General features: G+C 41.4%; 2 protein-coding genes across 4 annotated transcripts in view; one reads left to right on the top strand and one right to left on the bottom strand.

Annotated features, from left to right (window-relative positions):
* The window catches only part of pdrg1 (p53 and DNA-damage regulated 1), a 16,376-nt gene extending 14,027 nt beyond the window's left edge, over window positions 1–2,349 (bottom strand). The window contains exon 1 of the mRNA XM_059980340.1: window positions 2,161–2,349. Coding sequence (XP_059836323.1) covers window positions 2,161–2,334 — 174 coding nt within the window. The 5' untranslated portion in view covers window positions 2,335–2,349. The remainder of the gene's footprint in view (window positions 1–2,160) is intronic.
* LOC132399681 (tubulin beta chain-like) lies at window positions 1,002–22,703 on the top strand. 3 transcript variants are annotated; one of them, XM_059980335.1, is made up of 6 exons: window positions 1,002–2,211; window positions 9,760–9,846; window positions 14,996–15,104; window positions 15,330–15,440; window positions 19,122–22,233; window positions 22,576–22,703. In XM_059980335.1, the coding sequence occupies exons 2-5, from the start codon at window positions 9,790–9,792 to the stop codon at window positions 20,183–20,185; spliced, it is 1,341 nt and encodes a 446-aa protein (XP_059836318.1). In that variant the 5' UTR covers window positions 1,002–2,211; window positions 9,760–9,789; the 3' UTR covers window positions 20,186–22,233; window positions 22,576–22,703. The 3 variants fall into 3 exon arrangements, with proteins under 3 accessions (XP_059836318.1, XP_059836317.1, XP_059836319.1); XM_059980334.1 differs by lacking the exon at window positions 1,002–2,211 and adding an exon at window positions 2,643–2,989; XM_059980336.1 differs by lacking the exon at window positions 1,002–2,211 and adding an exon at window positions 9,594–9,642.

Here is a 22,703-nt window from a genome sequence, read left to right as displayed (position 1 = left end):
ATCTCTACTCCCTTTCTTGAATAAGGGAACAACATCTGTAACCCTCTAATCCTCTGGAATCTCTCCCATTCCCATTGATGATGCAAAGATCATTGCCAGAGGTTCAGCAATCCCCTCCCTTGCCTCCCACAGTAGCCTGGTGTATATCTCGTCCGGTCTCGATGACTTATCCAACCTGATGTTTTCCAAGAGCCCCAGCACATCCTCTTTCTTAATGTCTATAAGCTCAATCCTCTGTAAGTCATCCCTACAATCGCCAATGTCCTTTTCCGTTGTGAACACTGAATCAAAGTATTCATCAAGCACCTCCGCTATCTCCTCCAGTTCCATACACACTTTTCCACTGTCACACTTGTTTGGTCCTATTCTCTCACATCTTATCCTCTTGTCCTCACATACTGTAGAATGCCTTGGGTTTTCCTTAATCCTGCTTGCCAAGGCCTTCTCATGGCCCCTTCTGGCTCTCCTAATTTCATTCTTAAGCTCCTTCCTGTTAGTCTTATGATTTTTTAGATCTCTATCATTGTCTTTTTTGTTTAAACCTTCCCTAAGCTTTTCTTTTCTTCTCGACTAGATTTATAACAGCTTTTGTACACCACGGTTCCTGTACCCTACGATCCTTTCCCTGTCTCACTGGAACATACCTATGCAGAATGCCATGCAAATGTCCCCTGAACATTTGCCACATTTCTGCCGTACATTTCCGGAGAACATCTGTTCCCAATTTATGCTTCCAAGTTATTGCCTGATAGTTTCATATTTCCCCTTACCCCAATTAAACACATTCCTAACTTGTCTGTTCCTATCCCTCTCCAATGCTAGACTAAAGAAAATAGAATTGTGATTACTATCTCCAAAATGCTCTCCCGCTGAGAGACTTGACACCTGACCAGGTTCATTTCCCAATACTAGATCATGTACAGCCTGTCCTTTTATAGGCTTATCGACATATTGTGTCAGGAAACCTTCCTGAACACACCTAACTAACTCCACCCCATCTAAACCCCTTGCTCTAGGAAGATGCAATGAAATCTCCTACCACGACAACCCTGTTATTATTGCACCTTTCCACAATATGTCTCACTATCTGTTCCTCGATGTCCGTTACTACTAGGTGGTCTATTAAAAAAAACACCCAGTCAAGATATTGATCCCTTCCTGTTCCTAATCTCCACCCACAGAGACTCCATAGACAATCCCTCCATTACTTCCCCCTTTTCTGCAGCCGTGACACTACTCTGATCAGCAGTGCCAGGCTCCACCTCTTTTGCCTCCTTTCTGGAACATCTAAAACGTCCCACTCTAAGTAACCATTCCGGCCCCTGCACCATCCAAGTCTCTGTAATGGTCACAACTGTGTGGTGATTTCTTTTGAATTTATAGTCTTTTAACATCTTTGGACTATTTTTACTGTGCTCATGGTCTGTTTTTTTAAAATCAATTATGCTATTGTTTGCACTGTTGTAACTATGTGGTTTTGGTAGTGCGATATTAATACGCAGCAGCCTCTCCCCATTCTGGATTGGCGATTGCCAAACGTTATGTGGATTTTCTGGTGTAGTCTGTTTTGTCATATGCTTTTGTGATATCATTCTGGAGGAACGTTGTCTCATTTTTTAACTGCATTGCATTTGTGGTTTCTAAATGACAATAAACTGAATCTGAACATCACAGCTCCAAGTACTGATCCACGCTCTAAGCTCATCCGGTTTTTTCATGATACTTCTTGCATTAAAATAGACACATCTGAGTGTATCCCTCCTCTAACACCTGCCTATCCTGCCTTTCACACTGTCGACAAGCTTTCCCGATGAATCTATAAATGCAAAGAGCTTCAGTACACACCGCTAAGATTTATGCCAAATATTAAAAGACTTGGTCTGCAAAGCGGAATAAATAAATCTTTTTGTTCCCGGCCCATACTCCAGCGACCGAATACGACAGGTTTCGAGAAGTTCAAACACAGGCCACCACACCAAGAAAGCAGCAAGATGTACTGCTCCTGGGGGAGTGACCTGAGCAAGGAGGGAATCTTTGCGGCCAGATCTCAACTCCAGGTCCCGGTCGCGAACAGCGACAGGCCGTGCCCGGGGCCTGCCAATCACTAAAAACAACGCAGGCGCACTACAGCCCGCCAGCCCGCCGGTGCCGCCCCGGTACCTGCTGTTTATCCGCGATCACGTTCTCCGCCAGCAGCTCCACCTCGGTCAGGTAATCCATCACCACCTCCGGCTCCCGCGCCATTCCCACCGCGAACCGGCAGCTGCTCGCCGTTTCATTGGCCGGTTGCGTGAATTCTGGGAATTGTAGTCCATCCGTGCTCTCCCCTCCCATACGCACAAAATGCTGAAGGAACTCGGCAAGCCATTTGGCATCTGTAGAGAAAAATAAACAGGCCGATACCCTTCATCAGGAATCCTCAGTATATTCCTTCTACTTCAGTCACCACCCTCTTACGCCCTTCTAACCACACACTTCTGCATACAATTGCCATGGACCCATTTCTCCCATTCACACCTAGGTAGTTTCCATGCAGTCTCAGGTACTCCTTGTGTTCGCATTGGTCACCTGGTTACGGAGCCAAAACAAATCCGTTGTCCTTCTCAGTCCATGCTGACCTACAATCCTACACTAATCCCATTTTTTTCCTCCAGGTTTCTATCACTTAAACATACTCAGGGGCAATTTACAGAGGCCAAATAACTGTAGTTTTGCCATGGATGGTCTGGAGCCCAGCTATGAAATGCTACCAACCCCATTGCATAAAACCCCAGTACTACAGAAACACCAGACAGAAGCTACAAAATCCTCATCAGTGGGAGAGGAAGGATCTTTTCCTAGGAGACATATAGATGGGCTACACCTGGACTTGAAAGACTGGCCCAGGACTGAGGACTCTGGCAAGCTGCTGTCAGTGGCCTATGCCCCAGCTGGGGGTGAGAAGAATTTAAGAAGAATTAACTGTGCACTATATTCATCAGGACTATGGGTGATTATCCTGCACTATCCATTTATTCTTTGACCCTCATAATATCCAGAAGTCTAGTACTGCCTCAACTATTTCCTCTGGCAGCTCGTTACATATACTCTCCACCCTCTGCATGAAATAGTGGCCTCTCAGGTCTCTTTTAAATTATTCTCCTCTCATCCTTAATCTATGGCTCCTAGCTTTACACAGAAAACCTTCAGCACAATACAGGCCCTTCGGCCCACAAAGCTGTGCTGAACAGGTCCTTACCTTAGAAATTACTTGGGGTTACCCATAACCCTCTTTTTTTAAGCTCCATGTACCTGTCCAGGAGTCTCTTAAAAGACCCTATCATATCTGCCTCCACCACCGTTGCCGGCAGCCCTTTCCATGCACTCACCACTCTCTGCATAAAAAACTTACCCCTGACATCTCTGTACCTACTTCCAAGCACCTTAAAACTATGCCCTCTTGTGCTAGCCATTTCAGCCCTGGGAAAAAGTCTCTGACTATCCATACGATCAATGCCTCTCATTATCTTGTACACCTCTTTGGATTTTCCTATCCTGGGGAAAAGATTGTTACCATCCACCTGATCTATGCCTCACATATTTTAAAACACTTCTGTGAAGTCGCTCCTCATACTCCTATGTCACAAGGAATAAAAACCTAGCCTGGCCATCCTCTCCCTATACCTCAGGTCCTCAAATTCTGGTAACACCCTCGTAAATCTTTTCTGCACTCCTTCCAGTTCCACCTCATCTTTCCCATAGCAAAGTGAACACCCCTGCACCATCACGGAGCAGTTCCCACAACCTGTGGACTCACTTTCAAGGACTCTTCGTCTCATGTTCTTCATATTTATTGTTCATTTATTATTATTATTTGTTTTTCTTTTTGTATTTGCACGGTTTGTTATCTTTTGCATAGTGGTTGTTTGTCTTATTGTGGTTCTTCATTGATTCTATTGTGTTTCTTTGTATTTACTGTGAAATCCCACAGGAAAATGAATCTCAGGGTAGTATATAGTGACCTACATGTACAGTACTTTAATAATAAATTTACTTTGAACTTTGAAACTGTATACAGTACTCCAAGAGTGGCCTCAGCAATGACTTATAGGACAACATATTGTTCCAGCTCCTGTACTCAGTGCCCTGACTGATGAAGGCCAGCACGCTAAACACCATTTAGACCTGTGACTCTGTGCAGACCTGTGACTCTGCTTTCAATGAACTTTGCACCTGTACTCCAAAGTCCCTGTGTTCCATCACACTCCCCAGTGCCCTGCCGTTCACAGGGAAATTAGAGAAATATAGGCTGAACACAGGAAACATGGTTAGCATGGACTCGGTGGGTCAAAGGGCCTGTATCCATGCTATATTGTTCAATGATCTTGTGATACTTGCTTTGAATAAGCTCAATGACAATCCCCCTATAATGCTCCAGGAAATAGAATTCCAATTGATTACCACCCCTATATGAAGAAATTTCTCCTCATTTCAGTGATCTTCCCTTGAGCTTTAACCCCTGGTTCTAGATTCCAGCTAGGGGAAACATCTTCCATGGCAAGCCCCTATAGAATTGATACAGCAGGCAGACTGAAAATCTGGTTGAGTGGTGCCACAACAACCTCTCACTCCACAGCAGTGAAACTAAAGAGCTGACTGTTGGCTACAGGAGGAAGAAAGTAGGAGTCCCATTAGGGGTTTGGAAGTGGAGAAGATTTATAACTTTAAATTCCTGGGTGCTATCTTTACAGAGGATCTGGCCTGGGACCAAAATGTAAGTGCCATTATAAAGAAGGCATGGGAGCACCTCTACGTTTTGAGAAGTTTGCGCAAATTCGGCATGTCACCTAAAACTTTGACAAACTTCTATAGATGCACAGTGGAAAGTATCACAGCCTGGTATGAAAACACCAGGACCCAGGAATGCAAAAGTCTACAAACAGTGGTGGATACAGCCCTGTCTATCACAGGAAAATCCCTCCCCATCACTGAGTACATCTACGAAGAGTGCTGCACAAGAAAGCAGCATCCATCATCAAAGGCCCCCACTATCCAGGCCAAGCTGTCTTCTCGCTGCTACCATACCTTAGGTTCCATGCCACCTGGTTCAGGAACAGTTATTACCCTTTAACCCTCAGGCTCCTGAACCAGTGTGGACAACTTCTCTTGCCAAAACACTGAACTGAGCACTGAATACAACCATGGACTCACTTTCAAGAATTCTGCAGCTCAAGTTCTCAGTATTTATTTACTTACTGATTTATTATCATTATTGTCATTATTATTATTATTATTATTGTATTTCCACAGCTTGTTGTCATTTATACAATGTCTTTGTGTGTAGTTTTTAATTGATTCTATTTTATTTCTTTGTTCTGTTACAAACCCAGTAACTGGGTCACTTACCAGCAAAGATAGAGAGGACCGTTGAAGTCTGATGGTACTATATTTAAAAGTCTTTATTTATAAGGGGGCACAAAAATACGATTAATACAGACATTCAGATAAAATACGTCATCAATACTCAATCTAAAAACGTGGGTATAATAATAAACATCAATTAAGCAATAGCTCTATCGTTTGTCTAGGGATTACTGTATTGTCCGATGGAAAGATAAAAGTCACTGTCCCTTCAAGCTGCAGCTATTTGGGTTTAAGAGAGACAGTTTTAAACTTGTCCGGGACTTTTATGAGGCCAATCCGTTGCGTCGGGGGAGTTGGTTCCCCGTTGTTAGTTCCAAGTCGTTTTCCGTGGTACCAGCCACCAGCCCCCAGGCAAGGGAACCGAACGCACCTGGCTTCCTTCAAACGGCTTCCCACTATTGCGGGATCGCTAGCGTTTCTTCTGGTGCGTCTGAGGGGCTGTCCCTACAGCCCCCCCCTTTTATCCTAACTCGCCGGGTAGTAGATGTCAGTCAGGTTGGGGTGATGCAATCTCTCTCTCAACCAGCCCACTTTGCCCGAGGGCTTGCACGTAGCATAGTCCCCAATCCACAAACGTTGTCTCCAGGAGACAATGGATATGTCGCTCTCTCATTTCCTGGGTCCTCTGACTTAACCCAACAATGCTCTTGCGATTCTCACAAAGGAGGGGGCTACCCTGCACCCTTCGACCCCTCAGAGCTGTGGTGCATTCATAACAGTTCTACTGTGAATGCATGCAAGAAAATGAATCACAGGGTAGTATTTGGTGACATATACTGTACATAATTTTATAATAGATTTAGTTTGAATTTTTTAAGTGTCAAAGAGACTGCAAGTCTAGTTGACTTAATCTCTCTGCATAGCAAATCTGGCATCTTTGGAACCTATCCAGTGAAATTAAAAAGTGAAATGCTGGGTTACAAATTTTCATTGTATGTGATTATTGACAACTATATCCTTATTCCACATCTCAACCAGTATTTGTCTGAGTGTGTAATTAATTAATATCATATTTATCACGCAGTTAGAGCCTCCCTTAAAATTGACCTGATCAAACTCTTTTAATATCCTAGAAACCATCAAATCACTTTTCAATCTGTTCTATTTTTCATTGTGATCCAGAACCGCTACTGTTCTTTCTTCATCTCCTGCATTCTCAGCAACTTGAAACTTGCTTGCATCTCTAACCTTTCCCCGTTTCTCTCTCTCCACAAATCCTATTTGACCTGATGGAGAGGGGTCTCAGCCCAAAGTGTCTACTGTTTAATCCCTTACATAGATGTTCCCTGTCTTGCTGAGTTCGTCCAGTAATTTGTGTGTGTTGATCAAGATTTCCAACATCTGCAGAATCTCTTGTGTCCAGGATATTGTGTTTTATTTCAGTATGCCCTTCACTTTACTGTCTTTAAGAATAACTTTCCCCCACTAGAAAACATTGATCTGTAACTACCAGCTCAAACTAACAAAGCACACCTTTAGCTCAATACTTTTATAAATCGTCAAGCCACATTGTTGTCATAGATTCATAGAACTGCACAACACAGAAGATGACTCTTTGGCCCATCACTTCTACACTACACATCTACACTAATCTACAAACCCCACTTCCAGAAAAGTTGGGATATTTTCCAAAACGCAATAAAAACAAAAATCTGTGATAGGTTAATTCACGTGAACCTTTATTTAACTGACAAAAGTACGAAGAAAAGATTTTCAATAGTTCTACTGACCAACTTAATTGTACTTTGTAAATATACACAAATTTAGAAATTGATGGCTGCAACACACTTAACAAAAGTTGGGACAGAGTTAAAATAAGATTGAGAAGTGCACAGAATATTCAAGTAACACCGGTTTGGAAGACTCCACATTAAGCAGCCTAATTGGTAGCAGGTGAGGTATCATGACTGGGTATAAAAGTAGCGTCCATCAAAGGCTCAGTCTTTCCAAGCAAGGATGGGTCGTGGCTCACCCCTTTGTGCCAAAATTCGTGAGAGAATTGTTAGTCAGTTCAAAAGGAACATTTCCCAACACAAGATTGCAGAGAATTTAGGTCTTTCAACATCTACAGTACATAATATTGTGAAAAGATTCAGAGAATTCAGAGACATCTCAGTGCATAAAGGGCAAGGTTGGAAACCACTGTTGAATGCGCGTGATCTTCGAGCCCTCAGGCGGCACTGCCTAGGAAACCGTCATGCTACTGTGACAATTATAGCCACCTGGGCTCGGGAGTACTTTGGAAAACCATTGTCACTTAACACAGTCCGTCGCTGCATCCAGAAATACAACTTGAAACTGTATTATGCAAGGAGGAAGCCATACATCAACTCTATGCAGAAACGCCGGCGAGTTCTCTGGGCCCGAGCTAATCTCAGATGGACCGAAAGACTGTGGAACCATGTGCTGTGGTCAGATGAGTCCACATTTCAGCTAGTTTTTGGAAAAAATGGGCGTCGAGCTCTCCGTGCCAAAGATGAAAATGACCATCCTGATTGTTATCAGCGAAAGGTGCAAAAGCCAGCATCTGTGATGGTATGGGGGTGCATCAGTGCCCACAGCATGGGTGAGTTGCATGTATGTGAAGGTACCATTGACTCTGAGGTGTATTTTGGGATTTTAGAGAGACATATGTTGCCATCAAGGCGACGTCTCTTCCCGGGACGTCCATGCTTATTTCAGCAGGACAATGCCAGACCACATTCTGCACGGGCTACAACAGCGTGGCTTTGTACACAGAGTGTGTGTGCTCGACTGGCCTGCTGCCAGTCCAGATCTATCTCCTATTGAAAATGTATGGCGCATCATGAAGAGGAGAATCAGATAATGGAGACCACGGACTGTTGAGCAGCTGAAGTCTTATATCAAGCAAGAATGGACAAAATTCCCAATTGCAAATCTACTACAATTAGTATCCTCAGTTCCAAAATGATTAAAAAGTGTTATTAAAAGGAAAGGTGATGTACACAATGGTAAACATGCCTCAGTCCCAACTTTTGTTAAGTGTGTTGCAGCCATCAATTTCTAAATTTGTGGATATTTACAAAATACAATTAAGTTGGTCAGTAAAACTATTGAAAATCTTTTCTTTGTACTTTTGTCAGTTAAATAAAGGTTCACATGAATTAACATATCACAGATTTTTGTTTTTATTGCATTTTGGAAAATATCCCAACTTTTCTGGAAATGGGGTTTGTAATTTATCTGCACTAGGTCCACAAAGTACTCTGCATCCTAGCCAGAATTCAATGAGGTTCATCTGAGCTTCTCTGCTTTTCAATTTTATTCCTATTTTGTGACCTGAATATACCTGATCACTCTTATTGAACACCTACTTTATTAATTTGCACATCATTAATTTCCATCATCAGGGACTCCCACCACGTAGTCATACTCTCTCTGGCTGCTGCTGTCAGGAAGAAGATACTTCAGGACTCTCACCACCGGGCTCAGGAACCAAACTTCACTTGCCCCATCACTGAAATATTCTCACAACCTATGGACTTACTTTCAAGGACTCATTATCTCATTTTCTTATTGTTATTTATTTATTTTTGTGTTTACACGGTTTGTTGTTGTTGCACGCTGTTAGTGCAGTATTTCATTGATTCTATTATTGTTATTATTTTATTATGGATTTGTTGAGTATGCCACAAGACAATGAATCTCAGGGTTGTGTATGCTGATATGTATATACATAGAACAATACTGGCCCTTCGGCCCACAATGCTGTGCTGACCCTTAAACCCTGCCTCCCATATAACCCCCACCTTAAATTCCTCCACATTCCTGTCTAGTAGTTTTATAATAAATTTACTTTAAACATTGATCTGCACTCTCAGGTCCGTCCGCCTCCACCCCATCTCTGATTTAATGTTAAGTTTCTCTATTCTTACCAAAAGGTATTAAATAGCACATTTAATTTTTTTGCCATTAAAACCTCCATTCTTCAGGTTTATTCTTGCATCCCAGGATTATCACTATCCTCTTTTGGTAGCAACACTCAATAAATTTGGAGTAATCTACAAATTTCCACCTCAGACTTTCCTAATCTGACATCAGCACCATAAATTCACGGGAGAAAGGCTTTCACGCCCCTCACTCAATTCATGGATCTGGGAGGCGACATATCTCCCACAGTGCACTGGGTCTGGAAGCTTCATAAAAGTAGTGAGCGGAAAAGGCTCTCTAGTGTGAGACGGTAGCTGCGGAGCTGTTGTTCTCTGGGCAAGTCCTACTGTAATTTACACTTAAAACAAACCGTGCCTTGTAGCGCTCCGCAAACGTAGAATATTCGCCAGCAGTATTAGCCAAAGAGACAATAATCTTCATTTTTTTCCTTAAATTAACCTGCAGCATCTCCCACAAAGAGGAAAAACGACAACAATGAGGGAAATTCTGCACATCCAGGCTGGACAATGCGGGAACCAGATCGGAGCCAAGGTAGGCAACTTAACAGAAACTACACTGATATAATTTATCTTTATGTAAATACACGATGCCGGTAATTTCTATCAGTCGTAGTTACTCTGAGGTTACAATTTATAAAATGTTATAAATACCGGATTTCTCTCTCAAAGAAAATTAAACCACACCCTTCCCCGAGTCTTTTCAAACGGAGGAATTTAATTCTGTTAAGATGCAGTCCAGCAAGCAACATACTACTGGGCACATTTTAATCGCAGCTATTGTCTCCGAGGTTTTCTTTAAAGGAAATTAAATACAAAGTGGGGAGAAATCTTGGGTATTGTTAACTGGGGCTGAATGTGAGGGCAGCTGGACATGCGCCCACGCGGATGACAGCTTTGTACCTACCCCTCCCTCTTCGTTCCTTTGTCTGGATGCCAGAAGAAGATCCGGTGTAATTTCGATCAGAATCCAGCGCAAACCCAATTTGAAGTAAACTCACGGGGACTCGATTAAAAGATTAAAAAATAAAACCCTTTAGCACTGGTACCTGACGGTTCCAGAATGCTCAGGGTATTTGACCCTGAATCGGAGGAAAAGCTTTGTGCAGCTCGGATCACGAACAATGTCTGTTTATCTTCTCCCCGTGCAACATTATTTCCGAATCCATTGTGTTTTCCAGGATTGCGGATTCAGGGATTTTTTTCCGGGCTCGAGTGCTCTTGATTCTTTTTTAAACGGGTCGGTTTGGGTCAGTCCAGGCTCACCGCCCCTGCTGTCTCCCGTTTCGCATTATGCCCCCGGGATGTGATTTTAACCGCTCATGAGGCATTCAATAATTCTCCCTTTTGCATTCTCCGCTTGCTCGCCCTCTCCCAATCTGTCCCCGTGTTGCAAAGCAGCTGTGGACACTCTCGCTAACAGGGGTTGGCGCAGTCTGTCACCTACAAGTGCTTAATTTGAATTGAGTTCTGGTGTTTCATGAAGTCCGTGTGGGAAAACTCGGCGGTTCTTTGAAAGAACCATTCTGATCGGGGTTTTATGCAGCTCTGTGACCCAGGTGCCGCTTTCCCCATTGTGCAAAAAGATCGAGCCCGGCGGGAGGGTGTGGTTAAAACACTTCCACTATGGTAGGGTTCACAAACTCCTCGCCCCGCCTATCATGTCCTGCGCTCTTAATGCTTGCCGCTTGAAATCAGATCAGTCCGTCCCCACACGTCTAAGACATGTCGGAAACTTGCCTGCGAGCAACTGTTGTATTGTTCAGAGCCCTGTGCTGTCAGTCTGAAACACTGCTCCCTTAACACGCTGAAACAACGCGATGGATGCAACTTCCATTGGAAACCGCATCCAGTCCTTCAACAATTCTGTATCTGCTGGTTTAATTATATTGTTACATTTTTTAAAGATACAGAGACTCGGCCAACGTTTGCCAACTGAGCAATGTTTAATAAATTTAGCTTAAATCCTCAAGAAGAAGTGAATGTGACTTACTGAAACTAATAATTGGGAGGCAGCTGTGATGATACAGCGAACCATATTAAAATAATAATTTTACAGTCTTTTAAAGATATATCTACCTTCTTTCTAATTGGGTGTCTAAGATAAAATTCTAAATGACACAAATGGTTTAATGGCAAAACCCATTCTCCACTGAAAGATCATTCAGTAGCCTAGTTAATGCAGAATAGTCTTGCACTAGTAGTATGTGTGTGGCACATTTATTAACCTAATACCAATTGTTCTGTATATCAAACAAAAAATAAACTGCCGGAAGAGCCCAGGGGTCAAGCAACATCTGTGGAGGCAAATGGATGGTTAATGTTTCAGCATCACGCAGCACACTTTTTATTTAAACATCAAAATGAATTACACTATATCTGCAAGCAGTCTCAAAAACAGCATTTGGGTATGCCTCACAGCATCATAGCTACACTTTCACTAATATTCATTCTGTATTGACTTTCCAGAGGCAAGGCCATGCAGAATCCCAGTAATACAGTATTCTACAAATGTTGGCCCCAGCAAAACGTTTGATGTTTCTCTACAGCTAGGTGGCAGTATATTGCAGTTTGGTTTTATCGGGAATATTAAGGAATTAATCATCTAGAGAATTCACACCCATACTCTTTGCATTTGGTAGCAGCTGGACCTTAATAAAGCATCTATCTGAAATCAGTTTGGGATAGTCTGAGATGAGACATACAAGGGTGTCAGTCTGGAAGTCAATAAAACTCACACAGATCATTGGCATGAAGTGTCAGTGGGATTCATTTACAGAGACTGGAGTTAAGAGGCCACAAGATCTATGCATACTGCCCATGTTAGACATCCAGAGAGATAGATTTCCCGTGTAAATAAGGGCTTTTATTTTGCACCACTTATACCATTTGGAAGTTAAACTTTTCCTATCTGGATTCTTTGCTTTTTTTTAAAGTAGAAGTGACTCAGTTTCTAAAAGGTCTAAATTGCATGCCTTGGCTTAGGCATCATATTTCAATCTCAATCTTTGATTTTTTTTTCTATAATCCTTTTCCAATTGTAAAATCAATACACTGGACAACAAAAATTTTGCTTTCTGAATACCTCTGGGTGTATATTATTTATTTTGGGCTGATCATGAAATCTCCCATTCACACACCATTTTTGAAATCGCCTATATTCATTATTTCAATTCCTAATTCAAGTCCGAATAATGATACTAAGATTAAGGAAGCCATTTTTGTTGGTCCACAAATCAACCAGATCATCAATGATAGGCATTTTGAAGAACTTCTAGTAGGACTGGAGAAAGTTGCATGGAAGGCATTCAAAACTTTCTTGGCAATTACAGAGCGCTAAACTAGCTGGTTGACAACGTGCTTCAAGCATACAAAACGTGACAAATATTCATTTTCTGCATTCCCTTTTAGACTTGTTCCCTGCAAATCTCAGCACTGTAAGTGACGAGCACGGTGAAAGGTTTCACCAGGACATTGTGGTCATGGAGAAACGGAATCAGGACAACTGGAATCCATCAGTGCTGTCTGGCTGATTATTAAGTGAAAAGCCTGAGACACTGAGTACAAATGAAAATCATAAACAAAACATTTTTAGTTTAGTTGACCTATTGCAAAGCAACAGCACAGTTACTGCAATTAAATGCATTATATTCAATAAAATTTAATTTCTTGTTTCTCCAAATTCATAGGTGATACAAATAGTCTGAAATTATATTCATCTATATTCATCAAGTGGTCTATTGTAAACAAAATAAAATTTGAGGAAGCAACATTTTTGAAAAAAAAACTGTTGTCCAATGATATCATAAACTTTGGTTCAGAAGCTTTCCCTACCAAACTGTAAAGCTTTACAGCCCTTGAGATTTTCCATCTATCAATTGTATCTGATATGTGTTTATCATGAGGAAGTAGAGCTCAATAAAGATTCTGGTTAATTGGGCCATTAGTTAATCAGGGCAGCCATTTATTGGGCCAACTCTTAAAGAACAAAAATTAATTGAGAAAATATCTGGGATTGTTCATTTGGGACACTATACCACTTAATTGGGACAGGAGACCAGTTTCTAACCTGCGTCAGTTGCAGCCATTAGACACTACATCATAATTAGGATGAACAGTTTTTAAATAGCACCACTTGCATGTATTTGTGTTAAAAAAGCAGTGATTTTTGTCACTGGGAAATAAGCAGTTAGACAATTCAGTGGTTTGCTCATTGCCAGGCATTCGGGTTTGGAGATCCCAGAAGTGGCCAGGAGTGAAAATGAAATGTTTTCACTACTTTAACAAGTTAGGAACTGCAAAGAATTTGAAGACATCGACAATCATCTTGAATGTTACAATGAAAATGAAGATTGGAGGAGGAAATTGTTGAAAGGGTTGGATGAAGGGCAGTCCATTATCTACACTAGGTGTCTGCACAGATTTTGTTCATTTATGGTCAATCAAAAGAACATGGCAGCATACACTGGATTAATTCCTCCATTGATAACTATTAGGAACTAACACACAGTTTTATAGTACTGTAATAGTGTTGATAGTGTTTTAATTTGTTCTGTTTTTCATTTAAATACATAATTTACTCAGTTAAACAGTAGTCTGTCTTTTTTGAACCTTTATAATTATTTTCATGAAACTTACACTAATCGGGACAACCACTTAATCAGGCCAAAATGTACTGACCCCAATGTGTTCCAATTAACTGGAATCCACTTTATATAAAACTGACTCTTGCAAATTTACATTGGGAAAACATCTTTTGGTATGGTGGGATATAACTGTGTCACACCATAGCAATCAACTTTAAAATTTTTTTCAAACTACGAGGGGTGATTGATAAGTTAATGGCCTAAGGTGGAAGGAGTCAATTTTAGAAAACCTAGCACATTTATTTTTCAACATAGTTCCCTCCTACATTTACACACTTAGTCCAGCGGTCATGGAGCATGCGGATCTTGTACCTCCAGAAAGTGTCCACAGCATGGGTGATTGATAAGTTAGGAAGGAGAAGGAGATGAGTTATACAACTCTTGTTACATGCACGTGCAAGTCAACTCTTTGGTGATTATGCAGAAAGTTTGAAGTTAACTCATAGCCTTCTACCGTAGGCCACAAACTTATCGATCACCCATGATGAGCTATTAACTTCAAACTTTCCGCATGATCACTCAATGAGTTGACCTGCACGTGCATGTAACAAAAGCTGTATATCTCATCTCCTTCTACCTTAGGCCACCAACTTATCCATCACCCATGCTGTGGACACTTTCTGGAGGTCCAAGATCTGTATGTTCCACGACCGCTGGACTAAGTGTGTAAGTGTAGGAGGGGACTATGTTGAAAAATAAATGTGCTAGGTTTTCTAAAATTGACTCCTTCTACCTTAGGCCATGAACCTATCAATCACCGCTCGTATTGTCTCTGATTGGTTAATGCAGAATCTCAGGAGTATACAGCTGCAGAGTCAGGAATTGAGTTTTTTTTAAAAATACAACATCTGGTTGACATCTGAATCCTGGATCAACTGAAACATTCTAATCAGATTTATGCACTTTGGTGAGTGTATTTGAGCAGACTGGGTTTGAGGGCTCTTTGTTGATCAGCATCAGGATTTGATGGTTTAAGGTCTGCATTCCACCAAGACTGAAAGATCTAGTTTTTGAGTGAATTTGTGATCTGTATCATAGTTTTGGGAGGTGATCAGTGATGAACATGGAATTGATCCTTCTGGAAGCGCTTGTGGAGGGAGTGACATACACCTGGAAAGGATCAATGTATACTACAATGAAGCAGCTGGTAAGGAGTTACTATGTTTTCAGAAATTTCATGACATCTGTGTCTCTGGATAGCCTATTTTCCATTGTACAACCTAGGAATCTATACTGAAATTTTTTTTTGAATAATCCAAAAATATTTATTCAAATGCATTTTTCCTCTTTCTATGGAAGGTTTCTTCATTTTGTACTTAACTTCCAATCTGTGCGTTTGCTCTAATATCACTGTTGTTTGGGCCTTTTCCAGGTGACAAATATGTTCCCCGTGCGATTCTGGTGGACTTGGAACCTGGTACCATGGATTCCGTCAGATCTGGTCCATATGGACAGATATTTAGACCAGATAACTTTGTATTTGGTAGGGGGACAATGTTTTTCTAATTGCAATATCAGAGTGATTATTCTGTTGAGATGAGCAGATTATATCAGATATTAACACTGATTCATGTTAGGGAATTGGTTCAGATCTTTGGTCTGTTAACCTTGGAAGTACTTCTGAGGTAAAGAAGGGGAAAAAGAAGGCAGGCTAACATCTCTTCCAATTCACAACTGAGTTGCTCTGGCAAGTGTACATTTGGAGGGTAAAGCTTTGTGGTGTCTGCCAATGTTTCCTAATCCTGGACTGGAAGAATGGCCATACACGTGAGGAATCAATAAGAAACATTCTTTTTCTTAAGCAGTCCCCTCAACATTAAAGATGGCTTGCTTCTTCTATTCTGGTTTAGTGTGTTCTGAAATAGCTGGAAAAATTAATGAGGAAACTATAAACCTTTGCACAGATGATACAGGTGGTGCCTGATGCAGCAGGCCAGTGGGTAGTTTGTGAGGCAGTCTTTGCATTGGGCTTCTCTGTGCCCGATTTATGGATCTGAGGTTCTCAGTACCAGGCTAAATGTACCTCCTCTACTGGGCAGTCAAGAACCGGAGACTTCTAGGAGTCAGTGAGGATGCTGCATTCTTCAAGGTGGCATTGAGCACATCCTTGTATCTTTTTTCTGTCTGCTTAATAATCTCTTCCTCTGAGAATAGTGTGTGTGTTTGTGGAATCTGCTGTTGGACGTGCAGATAATGTGCCATTTCCAATATTATCAACTGTGTTATAACATAGGACATTCAACAGTATACGACAGGAACAGACCCTTTGGTCCATAACTTTGTGCTGAATCAATTAAATTTGAATTCAAATGGCTTAACCAGATAATCTCTTCTGCTACACAAACCTTACATTTATGTGCCTATCTAAACATCTCTTAAACATCTCTAATGTTTCTGACTCTACCACCACCCTAGGCAGCATAGTCCAGGCACCCATTACTCTGTGTAGTAAAAAAACTTGCCCCTCACATCTCCTTTGAAACTACCTCCCTCACCTTAAATGCATGCTCTCTGGAATTAGACATTTCAACACGTGGTAAAATGTAATGTCTGTCTACTCTATCTATGTCTCTCATAATCTCATAAACCTCTATCAGATCTTCCCTTGGCCTCTGGCGCTTCAGAGAAAACATCCCAAGGTTGTCCAACCACTCATTACAGCTCATGCCTTCTAATCCAGGCAATATCCTGGTGAACATCTTCCGCACCCGCTTCAAAGCCTTGACGTCCTTCCTACAATGGGGCGACCAGAATTATATGCAATACTCCAGATGCAGGTGAATGATTGGAATTGAATGCCTTAACTAATAAAGACAAAGATACAATATACAAGAGAAAATCTGCAGATGCTGGAAATCCAAGCAACGCTCACAAAATGCTGGAGGAACTCAGCAAGCCGGGCAGCATCTATAGAAGAGTAAACAGTCAATGTTTTGGGCTGAGACCGAAAAACTGGACTGGAGAAAAGAGATGAGAAGTTATCTGTCTATCTGTGTAGACACTTTCAGGGAGCTGTGAACTTGGACCACACGATCCCTCTGCTCATCAACACTGTTAATGATCTTGCTTTTAACAGTGTACTGTATCTTTCCAATTGACCTACCAAGGGGCAACACTTCACATTTGACTGGGTTAAACTCCATCTGCCATTTCTCCACCCCTATCTGCAATTGATCTATATCCTGTTGTATTCTTCGCCAGTTTCCAACGCTACCCATAACACCACCAATCATTGTATCATCTGCATATCATTTTCATCCAGTTCACTTATATACATCACAAACGGCTGAGGTCCTAGTACAGATCCATGCAGAACACCTCTAATGACAGACCTCCCTTCGATCACAACATTCTGTCTTCTATAGGCAAGCCAGTTCTGAACCCAAACAGCCAATTTGCCATGCATCCCATGCATCTTAATCTTCTGGATGAGCCTCCCATTAGGGACCTTGTCAAATGCCTTACCAAAAAACCACATAGGCAACATCCACAGCTTTACCTTCATCAATCACCCTTTCAAAAAACTCAATCAAGTTAGTAAGACTTGGTTATAATTATATTCTCACTGCTGGGGATTTGACCTGGGACAGAATGCTCATTTAGTTCACATCCTTCCAATGAATTTGATGGATTTTTCAGGAAAGGTATCAGTGGTACATTTCAAGTGCCCTGAGGCACCTGTCATAGGTCGTCCAGTCCCCAGAAATGTAGAGTAGGGATCACTGCTGTGTTGTAGATCATAAGTGTTGTACCTGGTCTGGGGCCTTGATCTTTAAGTGCTCTCTTTGTCAATTAAACAAAATCAACAGTGAATTTCATCCTCAAAGTCCAATTTTGCCAAGGCATCGGATGTGCTCCATCTTTTCCGGGAACCTTAATGTCAGAGGGCAGTGTTACACAGCGGGCAGGTTGGTAGAGGACCTGCTGTTTTGACAATATTGACTGTAAGGCCAATAAGCTTCAGTGAATGAATTGAGATAGTTTGGAGCTTGTCTGGATTGTTTGCAAAACTAGGCATCACTTGCATGTTGCAGCTCAGCTACTGAGATCCTGGAGATTAGTCTGCGTAAACTGTATTCAAGTAAGTTGTGAAGATTAGCTCCAGTCCCACAGGAAGTTGGTTGGAGTTGTGATGCAACATTGTAGTGAAAAGCTCTAGAAAAGTTTTGGGTCAAATGGAACTAGGCAGATTAATAGTTGGGCATGGACTAGATGAGCGGGAAGGCCTGTTTCTGTACTGTAATGTTCTATGGTTCTATGAGGGTCTTGTTTTATATCAGTCTTCACTGACAGTGCTGTGTTATAGACTGTTAATTAGCATCATGGTTTGCAGGCAGTCATGGGGCAAATGTAAAATGAAAATAGATTTTTGTGCAACTAAATTTGAGGAGTATGTGCTTTAGTGAGGCTGAAAATGGCTATTTATCATGGTTGGTGTGGGCCCATATATCTTTTGTTGTGGCTTTGGACCATGACCACTGGCCAATTCAGACAGCAGCTCTTGAGCCACTGAGCAAGAGATATTTCAGAACCCTGGTGTGAATTTCTCAGCGCCTCCTCTTTCCTCTCTTGAAGATGGTCACAACTGCAGCATCAGAAATCCCTGGTGTACCCTCTTCTTGCCAGATGCAAACAGTGAGGTTGTAGATTTAAGTAGGGGTATCATTTACCTGAGGTCTCTTTTTTGAGGGGGAGGGGGAAATGTAGTTCTTTTCAATTTCATGTTGTTTAGAAGTGACAGCTGGTACCTATGAAGCTACCCTACAGCTTGGGTTTGTTCCTTTAGGAAAACCATAACGAAGAAAATAAACTAATGGAAATACTTATTTGACACTTTTTAACAGTCCTAGTCTTATGAACCGATTTGACTCTCAGCAGAAGTATACTGTAGGGATGTATTTTTTTAATATACAATAATGCTGCATTGTTGCGGGGAATAAAGTACATATGTGAAGGGTTTTCTGTAGGGAAATTATTATATTCAAACTGAATCTTTGTCTAATCAATATGTGCAGTATAGTATCCTTTTGGGGTGTAATTCTTTCTAAAATACAGTTGTTTTCTCTCAATCAGAGAAATAATGTTGCGGCTTTGCATAGATTAGCTTTGGAGTACATACTGTAAGTCAAATGTTCTCTAAGGTCTGAGGTATTGTTTCTTCCAGGTCAAAGTGGAGCTGGAAATAACTGGGCCAAGGGTCACTACACAGAAGGAGCGGAACTGGTAGACGCAGTACTTGATGCTGTAAGGAAGGAGTCGGAGAGTTGTGACTGTTTACAGGGATTCCAACTCACTCACTCTCTGGGTGGTGGTACTGGCTCAGGAATGGGCACCCTCCTCATCAGCAAGATCCGTGAGGAATACCCTGACCGTATCATGAATACCTTCAGTGTCATGCCCTCTCCTAAAGTTTCAGACACAGTAGTGGAGCCATACAATGCTACCCTCTCTGTGCACCAGCTGGTAGAGAATACAGACGAGACCTACTGCATTGACAATGAAGCCCTTTATGATATCTGCTTTCGCACCATGAAGTTGACCACTCCCACTTATGGAGATCTCAATCACTTGGTTTCCGCCACCATGAGCGGAGTCACCACCTGCCTTCGCTTCCCTGGACAACTCAATGCTGACCTTCGCAAGCTTGCAGTTAATATGGTGCCCTTCCCTCGGTTACATTTCTTTATGCCAGGCTTCGCCCCACTTACCAGCCGTGGTAGCCAGAATTATAGAGCACTGACGGTGCCAGAGCTTACTCAGCAAATGTTTGATGCTAAAAACATGATGGCAGCGTGCGACCCGAGGCACGGACGTTACTTGACTGTTGCTGCCATCTTCCGAGGCCGAATGTCCATGAAGGAAGTGGATGAGCAGATGCTCAATGTCCAGAACAAGAACAGCAGCTACTTCGTGGAGTGGATTCCCAACAACGTTAAAACAGCTGTCTGCGACATCCCACCAAGGAACCTCAAGATGTCCTCCACCTTCATTGGCAATAGCACCGCTATCCAGGAGTTGTTCAAACGCATTTCGGATCAGTTCACTGCCATGTTCCGCAGGAAGGCCTTCTTGCACTGGTACACAGGCGAGGGCATGGATGAGATGGAGTTCACCGAGGCCGAAAGCAACATGAATGACCTGGTATCTGAGTACCAACAGTACCAGGATGCCACTGCAGATGAGCAGGAAGAGTTTGAAGAAGAAGAAGGTGAAAATGATGAAGCATAAATTGAAAGGAATCTTTAAGAAGCTGCAACAGAAGGTTGCCAAGCAAGTCATTTTTCTGAATCGGTGTTGAATTCTGCGTAATTTGCCAACCTTTTAATCCAGATACTGTGATATTGACAGTACTGTGAAAATTGGATCTCTTTTGAAGATTGTATGTGTGTTTGTGTGTACGCGTGTGATTTAACATGTTCTGTAGTTCTAAATCGGTATTGCCCCATTATGCTAAATTATTAAACCAAGACTTTCCAAAAAGTATTGCCTCCTTCATGAACTAGCCTGAAACACTTCTGAAGCTATCTTAACTTTTTTTTATGTCTAATAGATTTTAGAGTATTACATGTATGATTTTAAATATAAATTTAACCTTTTTCAGCTTTGGTGCTGACATTATGGCCTTATGCACTCTTCCAGATTTTACAGTAAAACAACTTCCCAAAAGTGGGAACAATGTTGTCAACTGGAAAAAGGTCAGGGTGAGCTTTGCTCAATATTTGTTATAAAGAAAGACAGGGGCATTAAAAAAAACACTCCTGCAGAGTCTTTAAAAATATCATACACTTTTTTTACTGAGATAATGTGAGAATACTAAACTGGGGCACTCAGGCTTTGAAGTAGTCAAGAGTTTGTTTATAATGAAACTATTTAATAGGCATAATTTTTCCTAGAGGTGTAGTACCATGAACTGTTTATTAGTGTGTATCGCGGTCTGGTAGTGTTGCATTGACTGAAATGCAGAAATGGGCCCATGAAAGGTGATTTTCACTTCTGTGAATTGCTCGGCCTCAGCAGGCAAACATGGCTCTTTTTGAATTTGGTCATTCTCTGTATTGCATGCAAATCTAACTTTGTCTTTCTGCCATGCTAATAAATCAGTAAAATACTCTTTTCCTGTTTTTATTTCATCCAATAACTGATTACAGCTGAAAACTGCAACCACACATTACTCTTGCCAAGTCTAAAGCTAAATGGAGGAAGAATGGAGAAGTGGCGAGAGATGGGATTGCATTTGTTACGTTTTGCAGCAAATGAGAATCGGGAATTATGAATCCCCGTATCATACGTCCCAGCAAATAAAAACAAATTGTTCACGATTCCTCCCCACATGCACACAAACACAGAAGAATTAAATTTCTTTGCTAATCTTCACCAGCCTTATATTAACTACACTCTAAAACTGGACTCATCATGGCCATCTAAACAGAGTGCAAAAGCAGCAGGCACAGGAACAACATGAAAACTGAGGGGCAAAAGTAATATATAATTTTCTTTTGATGAATTATGTTTCATTTTTAATTGCTTTATGCATTTTAATTTTTATACATTAATCACTTTACTTTTCAATAGGTTTTAAACATTGGCACATTTAACAGCTGATTAATCCAGGGAATGTGGCTTAGCTGGTAGTCATTTTTTTTTCAGTAATTTCAGAGGCAGGGTTTATTCTATTCATTAATTGCACCTCCCTTCACCCCAGTGACAGTATTAATGTGTACTGCTATGTAAAGACTGATTTATACTTCTGCGTCGAATCTACGCCGTAGGTACGGCATAGCTGCGTACCCTATGCTGTAGCCTAACGCGCATCTCTCCAAAAATGTAACCACGCGTTGCAGCGACGCAGACCACAACAACTGTGATTGGTCCGCTTGGTAGCATCGCATTTCCTCCTATGCATTTCCGGTTGCTTCTTCACCATTTTCAAATTGAGAGAGAAGAAGAACGTGATTTGGAAAATGGACCAAACCAAGGAGAGGTTAATTGAGTCCGAAAATATGTACATTTGTAGGACTCTTCGTCGTCATACTATAAAGACTGCCAAGTGGCATTAAATTTGTGGAAAGAAATTTCCACAAACATCAGTTTGGATGTCACGGAATGAACAAAGAAATGGAAAAACTTGAGGGACAAGTATGTGCATGTCCAGAAAAGACTCGCAAGAAGAGCAGGGACCCAGGCATAAAAAAGTGCCTGCGTTTTATTTGCTTCTTTCCTGGCTGGCGCCACATATTAAGCACCGGGAAACAAAGTCAAATTATGACGACAACAAGGTATATATAACATGTTCTTTGTATCATAAATCTTTATGTTGTAGTAAGTGTTTAGGCTAGCTAGCAAGCTAGCAATACTGTCTAGTTGTAAACACTGAATATTGATTTGCACAAAGATAATGCTTCTGCAAAACAAAAATGTAATATGTAATAGGCTGTAATTGTATCTGGCTTGCTAATGATGCAAACACAATAACCAGTATTCTGCCAATGTAGCCATATGCTGTTTTCTCGTTTTCATAGCTCTGCCAATCCGTGTACAAACACTGAATGCATATATTACCTGTATGTATAATTACAAAGAGTAACTTAAACTATTTGCAATTTCTTTCATAATTGCAGGATGGAAATGATTCGACCTCAGGGCTGTCCACCACTTCAGTTGCTGAGGAAAACCAGCCGCCCGACATTCCATTTTCACGTGCAGAATCATCAAGTAGTGAGACATCTCCTCTGTCCCCCACCCAAGG

Source organism: Hypanus sabinus, chromosome 9 (genome assembly GCF_030144855.1).
Source record: "Hypanus sabinus isolate sHypSab1 chromosome 9, sHypSab1.hap1, whole genome shotgun sequence".
NCBI lineage: Eukaryota > Metazoa > Chordata > Chondrichthyes > Myliobatiformes > Dasyatidae > Hypanus > Hypanus sabinus.
Note: the sequence above shows the minus strand (reverse complement) of the source record. Positions and strands in the feature narration are given on the sequence as shown.